Below are 14473 nucleotides of genomic sequence, written 5' to 3'. Positions count from 1 at the left end.
ACCTATGATGCTGTTGAGATGGCTCTGGGCTTAGAAATAAAGCGAAATCTCTGATTACACACGTGATTCCTGGTGAAAAACTAATACAGAAAAGTGTTTTTTTTCCGTTTTTGTATCAGACGTGAAATTAAGTGAGTTATAAGGTTGTGAAATTTTGTGACGTGTCATTTTTCTAACGGTCAGTTATGAAAAGGGGGGTGTCACTTCTTAAAAACTAACTGAAATATTCTATCCCATTAGAAGCCAAGTTCTCCTTTCTTCCTTCACGACTGGCGTTTTTTCTCTGCATGTTGTGGGATATTATAACCTGTTATTACGTATAACTTACGTATTAACTTCGTCCCCTATGTTGGCAAATTTATCACCAGATTTGTACAGTGTTAGTCAAATGAGATCTGTTTGAAATTTTTTTTATCCCAATCAACACTTTTTGCCAAAATGTGGCAATTTGTTCACCTTCACAACGAAGTCAAATTTTTTGAGAGAAGGGGCATATAATGCGTACATGTTTACTGCACGATCGTTATTTTACGTTGTCGTTTTAATCAGATTACATGTTGATCAATAAAACAGCAATATATATTTGTTGGGGGTTTTTTTTTAACTTTCTTCGAAACTGTCACTCGTAAAAAGCGTCAATGAAAGATGTAAACATGGTAACTTGACGAATGTGTGACTGGTGGAAACAGTAAAATAATAACAACGATTCAATCGGAAACTTTTAATCAAGCTTATTATGTTATAAATTGACCTATTCACAATAATTTCTGGTTTCGGATTTTTTCTATGATACTGATTTTGTTTAAAAAAAAACATTTTAGTGATTTTAAGGGTGCTTTCGAGGCACTGATTCCAAATCTGACATTGGTTTTATCAGATCGGCTTTAGTTTTGGGAGGAAGTGAAAGTTGAATTTCGGTGGTAATACCATAATCCAGGTGCGGATCTATAGCGGAGCAAAACGCGATAAATCATGAAACTTTCGGAACTTTTATATGATAATATTGAATTTTTTTGTTGAAAATTACCTATATCAACGTTTTTGATTAAATAACAAATTCAAGAAAACTTCGACTAAAAAATAGGAAAAACCAGTACATTTTTTTCAAAAAATTAGGGAAGGAGAAAAAGAGAAAAAATCAGGACGATTTCGGAAAATACGGGACAAAATGAAGGATGTATGGGCACCCTATTCACAGTGTATAACTCATTTTACTTATTTTTTTTCATTATTATTTTGTAAAATCCCCCCTCCCAACAGCGAGCGCTGGATCCGCTCATGCCACAAGCAGCATACAAATCACATTGAAACTGTGCAAAATGTAAATCATTAATAAACTTAATATCAATACATAAAAAGATCACTGATGTCTGGTAATGATATAAATGTGATGATGCATTGAATAAAATAGGAAAGTAAATAAAAAGTTGACAGAAAAATTCCACGCAAAAATTAGTGGCTGCAGACTATATTGAAATATTGATGATATGCATTATCTCAAAAAATGGAGCTAATTCGGCAAAACCAACACCAGTTTTAAAATCAGCAGCCCAAGTTTGACCTAAAACCATTTAAATTTCCTCTGGAAACATGAAAACTTTTTTTTTCTGGCCTAAAATTTGGCTATTTTAATTTACTCACAAATGGTTAGTTTTATGGTAGTTATTAGAGCTAGTGTAATATGTCGAATAATATGCCAGTGTGTTTATGTCGAAAAAATAATTTTGAAGAATAACTTCATCCCTCTCAAAATTTTTAAGGGTTCTTTAGCATACAATATTCTTGTATACTGAATATTCATACGATATTCTTGTATGCTGAATATTCATACGATATTCTTGTATGCTGAATATTCATACGATATTCTTGTATGCTGAATATTCATACGATATTCTTGCATGCTGAATATTCATACGATATTCTTGTATGCTGAATATTCATACGATATTCTTGTATGCTGAATATTCATACGATATTCTTGTATGCTGAATATTCATACGATATTCTTGTATGCCATCAAATCAGAACTCATAACCAAAAATGATTATTTCTAATTTTATAAATATATATCATCCCCATATATATTTCTTCCTCCTCTGGTTTTCATACTACCAAAAGCCAGGTTTTCCTAGGAGCAGGTTTCTACAGCGCGCGCAGCGTGAAAACGCTGATTGGTGAAAAATAACCAATCAGCTTTTTCACGCTGCACACGGTGCAAAAGTTCTACTCCTAAGAAAACCCGGCTAAAGGGTATCTCATACGGCGCGCGACGGAAAGCGGCCAAAGAGGAAAGAAGAATACACAGCTCTCTCCATGGAAAGCGCTGTCGAACCTTCGCCATATGACCCGTATTTGATGGGACTTTTTTTTTTATCAATGATTCCGAAAACTTTTCTTTTCTAATTTATTAAATTAATTTAAAAAATAAAAAATAAATAAATTCAATGGTATTAAGTTGGCATCAAATCCATTTAAAAAATTAAATTAATGACGTAATTTTCAGGAGTGGGAGCGCGCGCGTACGCGCCTCCTTCACGTGGCACCCCTGGCTTATCTATAACCTCTGTAAAGATGGCGTTGTGAGATGCAAAGAACATATTCTGATTGACTTGAGTGAAAAGTGTGAGGAAAAAAAACTAATTTTTATATCTCTCTTTCGTTTTCCGGATTTCTGTGTGAGGGTAAATATATTTTTCAAGGGCGTAGCGGGGGGGGGGGGGGGGGACTTGAGAGGACACCCCTTCGAAATGTGCGAAAATGATCGAAAAAAAGGGTAAAAGATGGCCAAATCTATTGTTTTATCACTTTGGTCCCCCCCCCCCTCCCGAACGAAATTTCTGGCTACGCCCCTGATATTTTTAGCATTTCTGAAAACGCCAAGTTATACGTTTCGTGTACGATTGGTGAATTTGGCAGGCTTTTGAAGTGACGTCATCAATTTTTGAAGCGTTATAACTCATTAATTATGGGTCAGTTCAAAAATTGAAAAACTGAAAACACTTTTCCATATTAGTTTTCCATAAGGAATCACATGTGTAATTATTGGGCGGTCGATAGTTATCACTCTGTATATTCACACTGATTCACCGAACATCTTTTACTTTAGTTACAGAGGGGCCCCCGCAAGTCGAAATCAGATCCTGGGCAGAGCTGTAGCCAGAAATTTCGTTCGGAGGTGGGACCACTTTCATTTCGGGGAGGGGGGACCAAAGTGATAGAACAAAATAGATTTGCTTATCTTTTGCCCTTTTTTCGGTCATTTTCACATTTCGGGGGGGGACCAGACCCCAAGTCCCCCCCCCCCCCCGCTATGACGCGTTTTATAGGGATTATAGTGACATATTAGGGAGATGGGAAGGGAGCTTGAGCTTGTTGCAGAGACGTACGTACCATACCCTCCCCAAGAAGACCAAAAATTAAAAATTGAAAAATATTTCGGTTATATTCCTTTATATATATATATATATACATATGCTATTTTAACCAATTTCTGTAATTTAAATGCCTTGGAAGAATGGTAAGTTAAAAATTCTCGGGAAGAAAATTTTTATGCCCATTCAAGCGTTTTGTGTCCCTCCCAAAAGTCGATCCTGCGTACTCCCCTGGCCTGTTGGTCCAATACAAGTTTACACCTATGGTCCTGGATTTACGGGTAATTCACTACTTTTGTTAGTTAATTATTTTTTCATTATCAGTATGTCTATATATATATATATATATGCTGTACGAAAATAACAATACTCTATCAACGCAATATTGAAGTGAATAAGTTGTGAAGTGAGCCCAGCTGTGTGATATTTTTTTTTCAACGCTCAGCAGTTGCCACGCAATACTGTATTTATATTATACAATTATACAAATTTTTTGCGAAAATCCATTGTCTTCTTTCAATATTGTATTTTAATTTAAAAGATAGATTGCAGCATCAGTGTTCTTGGCCGTTTTTCCCGATTGCCCAGGAGGGGTATAATTAAGGTGACCATATATGAAGGTATAAGGTGACCCGTATTTGTCGGGAGTCCCTGTTTTTTGTTTGTTTTTCTGGCCGTCCCGACGTTTTGGAAAACGTGTTCCAGTTTTTCCCGTTTTTTATTCGAAGCCTACTTGAATTTTTATTGAAGAGTCAAAGTTTGAAATAATTTCTCAACTCATATTATATTATGATAATTAAAACTACAAATAAGAATATTAATCTCCCACATTTAAATGTGGAGATTAATATCCACCAAGGTAATGAACGTTTAATCCGCTGCAATTCGCAATAATGCTTCATTTCCCGTCATTGTGATTTTTATGTAATTTCAGCAATATTTGTAACTTTGCTCACTTTCGGCATTATTTTTGGCGATAATTGTATAACCCGTATTTTCCCGTATCTTGAATCCTAATTTCCCGTATTTCGCTAAAGCAGATCACCCATCCCCTTGTTTCCCCGTTGTAACTACTAAGGCACTCTCATTGGCGTTCGACCCTCATGCGTCATTCTGCATATGAGGAGACTATATGACCCATATTTTACAGGACACTTTTTTAATTATGCTCTTTTGGATATATTTCTTTTTTAATTTTATCAAATTCATTTGAAAATACATAAATTTCGGCTGATCCATTTGAAGAATTAATGATTTCAAATTTTCTGGGGAGGCGCATGCTTAAAGATTCGACCCTTGTAAATGTGATAAATTTTTAAATTTGCCGGTATTCATAATAATTTGAATATAAAATGAACAAGATGAAAACAAAAGACGGAAATACGATTTTAATTCAAGAATAATACATTATCGCACATTGTATGGCCTAATCTAGCTCGTGAAAATGTAACACGTGAGATCACTTCTGCCATTGCGTTGACAGTTCGTTTATGAAAATATTCACTATGAGTCAGAGTCCAGGTAAGAATAACACTGAATCACAAAAGATGTCGGCATATTCAAGAATACGCTCAAGCATTCGTCGTTTTTCTTTCCTTTCAGTGATATACAAATACTGAAATTGTCCATCAAAATGTATTACTAACCAACAGGAAAGTTCATCCGCACGGGATTTATTTGAGCAATATGCATGCACGGAACAAAATGCACGAGGTAATAAAACAGAACTAGAAAACTCGGGAGAGGCAGCCCAAGAGACGACGGAGCTCGAAACCATCGCCGTTTTTTTGGAATTCAGTAGAGGTTCGTCGATATCCAGTCTGACGTGCTACTGACTCTATGATAGATCCCTGGTTGAAACTGTTTGGCACAAGAGTATCCCGCAGAAACTATACCTACCAAATACCAGATTCCGAAACGATTGATCATGAGAGGGCCGCCAGAATCACCCTGAAACAAACCGTTTGATTATTGAATAACACTTAATCTACAAATATACGGGATTTTTATGATATTCTGTATTAATTAAATGTGTGTTACTGATACCTATACAGCAGTAGCTCAAAAAAAATAAAATAAATTGACATTGCGGCTCCATTGCTTTAGTTATCGTATATCGCCAGCTAACAGCTCCCCCTCGTCATTTATTGACTGTTAGTTTGAAACATAGATGGCAGTGCCAGTGCCGGTCATACGGCAGTGCCACCTGTACAATTATACCAGAAGCCAAATAACAGGAGGCACCGAAACAAGGTGGAAAAGTTAGAAACAGAAAATAATCTCTAAGGTATTTAAAAAAAATTACCGTACAAAGTATACATAAAAAAGTGACCGACCGTACTTCTAACGTACTTCCATAAGGCTCGTCTATCACCAAAGCTGCATTAAACTTTCAAACGAATTTGTCTATCAGCCCCTTTTGTTTATCAGAACAGGTCACATTCATCCTGTATACGAGAGTGGAAGAGCGACGAGACGAAATTTGAGAAAATGGCTGACACATATTTATAATACGGTTAAGCCTATTTTTGCTCTCACCCCCCCCCCCTGAAGCACCGGTCATCTCCTTCCGAAACAAATTTTTGGCTACGGACTTGGCTAGCGGTAGTCCTAATTGCAGGACTAATGAGAAATTTCGGAACATGCGGGAGCGGCGGGGGGGGGGGGGGTTTCATTGAAATATGTGAGTGATGAAAATCTAAGATTTTAAATTTGAATTTCTCGTCCAGCATTTCAGTCATAAACATGGGCAAAGACATGGAGGGCATTGCCGCCGCCCCCTGCGTCGATGGTGGAGCCGACTGCTCTAATATATATGCATTATATATGTGAATTGACATCATCATTCCCCTCCAAGATTTTCAAGTCTATCTCCGCCTATGATCATAAACACGGAACTTTTTCTGTTTTGATTTATGAGATCATGGATGATAAAATTTTGTTGATTTAAATTATTGCTAAGGTGAGGCATATAAAAAAATAAACATTGCATTTTAATATATATGTATCTCCTGATCAACGGTTCAAAAATTAGGGTTTGAGGACTTCACTTCGCTGTTCATCAATATACAGGGTGAAGTGCACTTAATCTGTCAAATGAAAGGAGGTGATAGACGAACCCAAGTGGAACATAAAGCACCATAGCAACCCTGTGTTATCTCTAACCGTTTTTTGATATGGTATACTATAATGACCATATTACCTTCACCTGTTGGGAGTATGGCCAAGAGAGGTACTTTTTTATAAACTATTTTTTGATATTTTCAGCTGAGATTATATCATTATTATTTTTTCTTTTAACCCTCAAAGCGTGCCATCATCCAGGGATGATGAGCGTAGCGGCGTGCTCCATTATCTTCAGCGATCTGGATTTTTTTGCAGACATTTTTTAACTTCAACATTTTTTAACATTTCTTAAAATGACGTACAGATGGCGTATATGTATACACGTTCTTTTCAAAAAAATTAGAACACCCCAGAAATTTACGAGAGCAGTCCATGAAGTGTTCCAGCTCGAAAGCCCAAAATCAAGAGTACGGTTGAAATTTTTATTTTCATCTTCTGAGAGGCTCTTCTCTTGAGCAAATCGACGGCATAAAATTTGCATAAAGTAGATTGACAGTTTTGTGGCGCTGCTTGTCTCATACAATTTTCATATTTTTATTATGTTTTTTATGCCCCCCAACAGATAGGCATTATCTAGTCCTCTTGCATTGCAGTTCAGTCTGGCTCCGACCGTAGACCAACATATGTAATAAAATCTCTCTATTCTATTTCCATACATTAAATAAGTTAAAAAAAAGGAAACGGAGTCACACACACACATGATCTAGTGTATTTCTTAAACAACTAGACATCCACCAGCACTCGCGTCACGAAAATTTCTTAAAGTGTCAAATTACTTTTTCCTCTTTGTTTGAAAAAGTTAGAACGCTCCGAAAGAGTTTCCAAAAAATTGATCGAATTCGTGTTTTTGTCTTTCCTCGTTATGTATGTAAACCTAGATTCGTTCAATCTTCGCAATACGCGTAGAAAAACGGGTTATTTCTGCAAACGCAAAATTATATGTGTATTTGGTAGGACAATATGAGGAAAAGCGTGCTGATATCGTACGAATACATTGTATTCTGGCCATCTTTGGCCTTGACCATGGATTCTATGCATCAAGACATTGAATTGCTAAGTCTCAGGCAAAGATCTGGATTGGACCACAACCATGAATCCCATCGTCACTATTTTAGAGCCGATAGTAGCTGGTTTGTAATTGATTAGCTGTTTTTTAGCATGATTCCACAATGTCTTGGTAGGATCAGTGTCAGGTACAATCATCAAATATTACGAATCACAAAACCAACGAAGTATCAATGATGTTTTATAGGCATTGCCGATTCTTGATGCAATTTGCGTTTTCCATCTTCAAACGAACTCTTGAGCTGCATCAAGATTTTGAAATTGTCTAAAAACCTATATCGATGCTTCAGCAACTCACATATAAATTCAACGTTTTGATGAATAAAATCAATGGTCAAGGCCAAAGATGGCCAGAATACAATGTATTCGTACGATATTAGCACGCGATTCCTCGTACTAGCCTACTAAATACACATGCAATTTTGCGTTTGCAGAAATGTCCCGTTTCTCTACCTGTATTGCGAAAATTGAACGAATCTACATTTATACATATACAGCGTGATTCAGAAAAGATAGGAGAAACTTTAAGAGGTCATAGTACACACCAATACAAACAATTGTCATCAAAGAATAATGGTCTAATATGAAACGCAAACGCGCCAGCGTGTTTCGAAACGGCCGCTCCGCAAACGTTAAAAAGACATTCCTGTTGAAATTTATCGGGAGAAAAAGAACACCACGAATGCAAATATAACCTGGAGAAATACGCTAAGTATTTTCATACTGAAATGCATGTCTGCTTTTTCAGTATTACTAAAGTGAGCCATTATCTCGTACGTTACAACTGTTAACACGGTTGCACACTGGAATAAGTTTACAGGGCTGGCGTCCGCGCCTTTTATCGTCACTGTGACGCAGATTTGCATACAGTTTCTTCTTCTTTTTCTTCTTTCCCAGGTTACATTTGCATGCATGGTGTTCTTTTTCTACCGATAAATTTTAGGCCGTTGTTATATGCCGTTTTAACGTTTGTGGAGCGGCCGTTTCGAAACGCGCAAGCGCGTTTGCGTTTGATATTAGACCATCATTCTTTGATGACAATTGTTTGTACTGATGTGTACTATCCCCTCTTAAAGTTTTTCCCATCTTTTCTGAATCACCCTGTATAACGAAGAAAGACATAAGACACGAATTCGATCAAGTTGATGTAAATTTGCTTTAAAATATTCAATAATAATCCTAATTTTTTGAAACAACTTTCGGGGTGTTCTAAGTTTTTGAGGAAAAATAATTTGACACTTTAAAAAACATTCAATTCAGCTTGAGCATTTCATGAACTACTCTCGTAAATGTCTGGGACGTTCTAATTTTTTGAAAAGGACGTCTAAATTCTAGATCATAGGCGGAGATAGACTTGGAAGTCTGGGGGGGGGGGGGCAAGATGATGATAATGATGTCAATTCATATATACATATATACATTAGATCAGTCGACTCCACCTGTGACGTTGGGGGGCAATGCCCCTCCACCCCCCGTATCTCATCCCATGTTCTGGATTGCTTTTTTAAATCATTTCTGTTTCTGCAACAGGTTTGCTTGTTCTATGTGGGATGATTGTATATTGTTATATGGTAGAGTACCTGCTTGATCACAAATTTGTTGGCGATTGTAGGTTCGAAGACAGATTCTCTGTTTGTATCACACCTTGTTTTAGATTGTATTATACAATGAAACCTGAACAAAACAGAACTTCTCAAGAGACTGAAATAACATTCCATTTTAGATAGGTTTCCATTTCTCAAATGTGCACTCTCACACATAAAAGCATTAGTCAATGAAGGAAGTATTTTTATTTTTGATTCCGTCGAAGACAGGTTTCCGTCGTAGATAGGTTTCACTGCACAGTGATACCTCGGCTAACGAACGTGATTCCGGAACGAATTATCATCGTTTTAGTCGAAGTATCACTGTATTTGAAAAGTATGAGTTTGAGTGCCATCTATCTTTCACAAAAGACAACTGAAAAAAATCTTTTTTTTTACTTAGCCGTTTTGAGAGCAGCTATTCTTGCAGCCTAGGGTATAACTACACTTTAATGTTTTTTTAAATATTATTTGTTTTTAAGAATTTATCATACAGGCCTCAGCAAAAATCACTCTATATAATAGAGTGATAAATTATATCTCTCCCATGGAGGCAGAGTGGTAGTATGTTTGGTGATGCAGCAAAAATCACTGAAGCTTAACATGGCCATATTACCCTCACTTACCTTCTAAGTCGGTTATGAACCATTAAATTACAGTACAGCGTTTTCTTTTTCTTGATTTGCCGAAGTAATTTTTTCTTCTTCAAAATTTAGTAAAATTAGAACACTTGTGAGATGTATCTGTGGATACGGTTGCAAGTATGAGGTTGCTGTGGATAATGCTAGCAAGCAAAAAAATCCGTAGGCAATCTTTGGACTCGGAACCACAACCCAAGAAAAAGTTACCATTCCTTTTCGCAGAACAATCGATATGGTTCGTATGTCCACTGGCGTGAACATGGATCAAAGGGACGATGCAGATTATGCATGCAAAAATGGCTACGTAACTATGTTTTGCTCAAATTGTAAAAGGATTTAATGTTTTGTGCTATATAGGAATTGTTTCAAAGCTTTCCATATCAAACTGTAAAGTGTTAAAAAAAATGTGTACTTTATTATATTCAAATTATACAGTATTTAAAGTTATAACTGTACTAGGAGGCTCTGCCCGCCCCTGCTGCCTCTGGCCACCACCCCCCTTTCTTCTCTACACAACATATCTTGTTTATTTTCCTCCTACTTCATCAGAGTGCTATGAAAAATGGCATGTGAAAGCACCGGCTTTCTTTACAATAATAAAGCAACGAAAAGCAAATGTGATTCATCAAGTACCCTACTACCAAAGTACTACCCAAGTACTACCTCAGACTGTAGCCCTGTTAGATCTCGAAAAATTTTCCCTTGTATTCATTTTACCAACAAATAAATTCCAGGGCCCCCAACCCAATCAAGGATCCGAGACCCAATTCACATACTTTTAGTGGGGCCCTAGACTGGCTTTATCTCGGGCTTCCTCTGTTGCAAATTCCACAATGTTAAACAACAAAAATCATTGAGATTGGACGTTCGCCATCATGCACTTAAGTGAGGCAGTTTTTTGAAAGTTGCTTGCCTCTGTGTGCAGCACACAAATGGTTCTACAACTGGATATTTTTACACTGCTCAAAACAATTAGGGGAAATGTTTTTACTTGTGATTTCTAAACAATTTAATTAATAAAATATTGATAAAGAACATTGTTAGGTATTCACAAAGAGTTGTGTCAAAGAGTTAACACATCAACTAAATTTTAAAAAATTAAGTAAGTAAATTTAATAAATTTGAATAGATATAGTCGACGCCACTTATTAAGATCACGGATAATGCTATCATTTGGGCATTGCTATCACTTTTGCAAAGAATGAAGCGGGCCAATACCGTAACATGGGGAAAATTCGTTTATAGATATCAGGGTTTTGGATAATGTTATCACTTTTTTTCGTCGAATTTTTTTTGCGCATGATGAAGCGCTAAGGTATAACAAAGGTCATTTTTTTCCCTGTAAGTTATCGTTATCAGGCTGCAAGACTATGTAGGAGGCTAGAAGGTGCTCTCTTTCCCCTCCCTTGTTGACATACATTTCCCATACTTTATGTCAAGGCAAACGCATGACGAAAAAATAGCCCTTTCTTTCAATTCTTGATTAGTTTCTTCCAGTTGGCCAGATTCAAATTTCTTTTTCCGAGAGACTTCCTAAACGGATCTATGGAATTGTGCATTAAAAAATATCGTGATTCTCTGATTCTCTCTCGTTATACAGTATTAGGCAGTTCCATTACAACGCCTCACAATGGCTGAATAACAAAAATGCAGGACTTCAACTCAAAGGGAAACCCCCCCCCCTTTTTAGAATATAATTTTAAAAAATGGAATAATTGAACATTTTGTAACTAGTTGTGTGGGAAAGAAAAAAGAAAAACAGAGAGAGAGAGAAAGTAGTGCCGTTTTGCCAATACACATTTACCATACATCCCGTTCCACCAAACGGGATGTATGTTCACCGTACTTGCAAACAGGAGTTTTCTCAGATACAGTTATCATTCGGTTATTGGTCTAAAAAATCCCGAGTCTCGATATGATCACAAATAGCGGTGTGGACTGTAATACATTCTCCTAATTGTTTTGAGGCAGTGTAGTACTCTTCCAATACAAGTAATACTTCTACAGGAAATCATTCTCTGTGTGTCTCTGACACAATAGTGACAAAATCATTTTTAGCTGGCGTAGGAAAACCTTGATGTTGTCGGCGAAAAGATTCGGTTGGACCTCGTTAATTCTTTCTTGTTAATAAAATAGTGGATAAGAAAAAAGTGCTATAAAAATATCTTTGAAATACGCCCGGTCTGGCGATCCCAGCTGACGATAGCGTCATTTTGTATACGGTCATTGCTTATTTTGTGACCGTTTCATCATGTAAAAAAAAAAAAAAAAAAAACAGTTTCGAATTTAAAAAATGTGTAAAAAGTTTTTTCTACCTGACAAGAATCTCGACCTCCGAATTCATATCCAGCGCAGACCATTTCATCGTAAATAACTATGTTGATTCCTCTTCTCCGGTGCCAGCCTTCACACATTTTATTATCGATTATTGGAACTGGAACATACTGCAAAATTTTGGGTCTCAACTTTGAACCTATCAACAAAAAAAACTCTCACATAAGCTGACCATATTTTCTCGAAAAAAATACGGAACATTTTGATCGGAAATACAGGAAAAATATGAGAAATCACAAATTATCACCAAAAAAATGATTCCATAGCTAAGTGGATTATACTTATAGGTAAAATCACTTAAAATTTTTGCTATGTTGAGCAGTTTTTAGTATTTTAACCTCTTGAACTGAAATGACGAGTCCAGCTCACCATGAAATTGTATGTCTGAGCAGTGCTGCCTGAAAATAAATTGCAGTTCAAGGGGCTAGTGGGGAGGGGGAGGGAACGTTGGTCATTGACTAGGGCTCGGATTTCTATGTCTGCATATTTCGCTATTTTTACGTGATAGAGCATATTTTCTAAATTTTAGGGCATATTTTGCATATTTCATGATTTTCGATAAAAAGTAAATTTTTTCCTCACTATTCCCGCCTCTGACGAAAGCTCTTAGGGTTAGGATTTTTATGCACTAAAAATGGAACGACGTTGCTGATTGGTAAAAAGGCCGAAATACAGGTTTTTCAACCAATCAGCAATGACACTGAATTGTTAGAGCATAAAAATACTAGCCCTTCAACAACACTGGTGTGTGGCTGTAAATAGATTAATCACCTGAATCGGTGTCGGTGATGGTAACTCATGGGAAAACTTTTGGCCAAAATTGGCAAATGGGGAATTTTTTAGCGTTTGTGGGAAATATTCAGTGTTCATCATATGAAAAGAATTATTTATTTTTTAATTTTGTGCCCTTTTAAGATACCTAAATACACTACTTGGCTAGGTATTTTTACCTATAGATAGCAGCACTTTTATTCTTAATTTATAGGGAAAACATGCTCAAAAGCGAAATTTTGGTGAGATAGCAAAGCGAAGAATTTCTGTTCATACAATAAAAGTAATGGTTCAAAATAGTTTAGCCAGCATCAACACCTCTCATTATCATATTATTTTGCTAAAACTAATGTTATTTGAGATAGGAATGAAAAAAATTTAGGACATACCGGTATTTTTCGTTTTATAGAGCATATTTACAGTTTTTTAAAAGCATAAATGCATATTTAATAGAGAATGTTTTTTAGTAGTTTTTAGAGCATAAAAATTCTAGCCCTAGTCATGACAAATACATGTATCCCTCGCTTTACGTGGTCTCATTTGACACGCAATTTCGCTATAACGTGATTTTGAAAATTTGACTTTAGAAAACGTAAACTGCGCAATTTGACTTGGAGTTTTGATGTTCATCCTGAAAATGGGCTCGCAAATTGAAGATATAACGTAGTTAAAATAACAAAATCCGTTAGATTTTATGATTTAGATGAGACAGATATGGGACAAACGCTCAAATCCAATTTACCAGATCTCAGTACTCAATATCTGATAACATTGACAATGCTATCAGAATTTTGATTGAAGAAAATATCCTAATGAAACTAAAATTGTCGTATTTCCGAGGGATATTCAGAACCTTCACAAGCAGAATTGCCAGAGGATTGTGGCAATTCTCTTTGCGAAGGTTTTTAAAAGCTGCCTGATGCGAAGATATATTTTGGAAATAGAGAAAGGTCAATTGCTCTGGCGGGGAATCGAACCCACGTCCTTTCACTTTCAGGGTGAACGCACTAGACTATAAAGGAAACGAATATCTCAATCTTTCTCTGGAGCTCGTGTGCGCTGAACGGGACTGTACATGGACGGTCGGACCCAACTCAGGCCAAAGCTCAGAATTAGTGTCCAGGGCATTCACCTGAAAAGTGAAAGGACGTGGGTTCTATTCCCCGCAAGTGCAGTTAAATTTTCTTTCCTTCCAAAATATACCTTCGCATCATCCAGCTGTTAAAAATCGTATAGATAGCAGAGAGTGACATCATCTTCAAATTCTCTTTGCCACTGAAATTTTCATGGAGACCACGAATGCAGCTTGTCACCTGAATCTCGAGACCATTTCATTAAAAAAAGTTATCAGCCTATATCATACCAGGCTCTTCAGGAAAGAGAAAACATCTACATTTACCCACTGGAATAAATCAGAAGTTTCTACCGAAGAAAGAAGTAAAAAGCATTTACGAGATTTATATATATATATAAAATTAATTTCAATTCTGTCATTAAAATTTTTCTTTTTTGCTGGAAGTTGGTTTATTTTTTTATCTTTCTCTGAAGAAAATCCAAATTCCTATCTTACCCACAACTAATT

General features: G+C 36.4%; 1 protein-coding gene and 1 long non-coding RNA gene across 3 annotated transcripts in view; one reads left to right on the top strand and one right to left on the bottom strand.

The window, feature by feature from the left end:
• The window catches only part of LOC149080254 (uncharacterized), a 151306-nt gene that overhangs the window by 19261 nt on the left and 117572 nt on the right, over positions 1-14473 (top strand). The gene's annotated exons all lie outside the window — the stretch shown is intronic.
• LOC149080256 (trypsin-1-like) overlaps positions 4744-14473 on the bottom strand; it is a 62828-nt gene continuing 53098 nt past the window's right edge. Inside the window, exons 7-8 of the mRNA XM_089239350.1 lie at positions 12102-12259; positions 4744-5321 (exon numbers count right to left, since the gene is read on the bottom strand). Coding sequence (XP_089095476.1) covers positions 5166-5321; positions 12102-12259 — 314 coding nt within the window. The 3' untranslated portion in view covers positions 4744-5165. The remainder of the gene's footprint in view (positions 5322-12101; positions 12260-14473) is intronic.

The sequence above is a fragment of the Pholcus phalangioides genome, unplaced genomic scaffold (assembly GCF_987345545.1).
Source record: "Pholcus phalangioides strain wild (caught in Gottingen) unplaced genomic scaffold, Ppha-v1.0 ptg000011l_1, whole genome shotgun sequence".
Classification (NCBI taxonomy): Eukaryota; Metazoa; Arthropoda; class Arachnida; order Araneae; family Pholcidae; genus Pholcus; species Pholcus phalangioides.
Note: the sequence above shows the minus strand (reverse complement) of the source record. Positions and strands in the feature narration are given on the sequence as shown.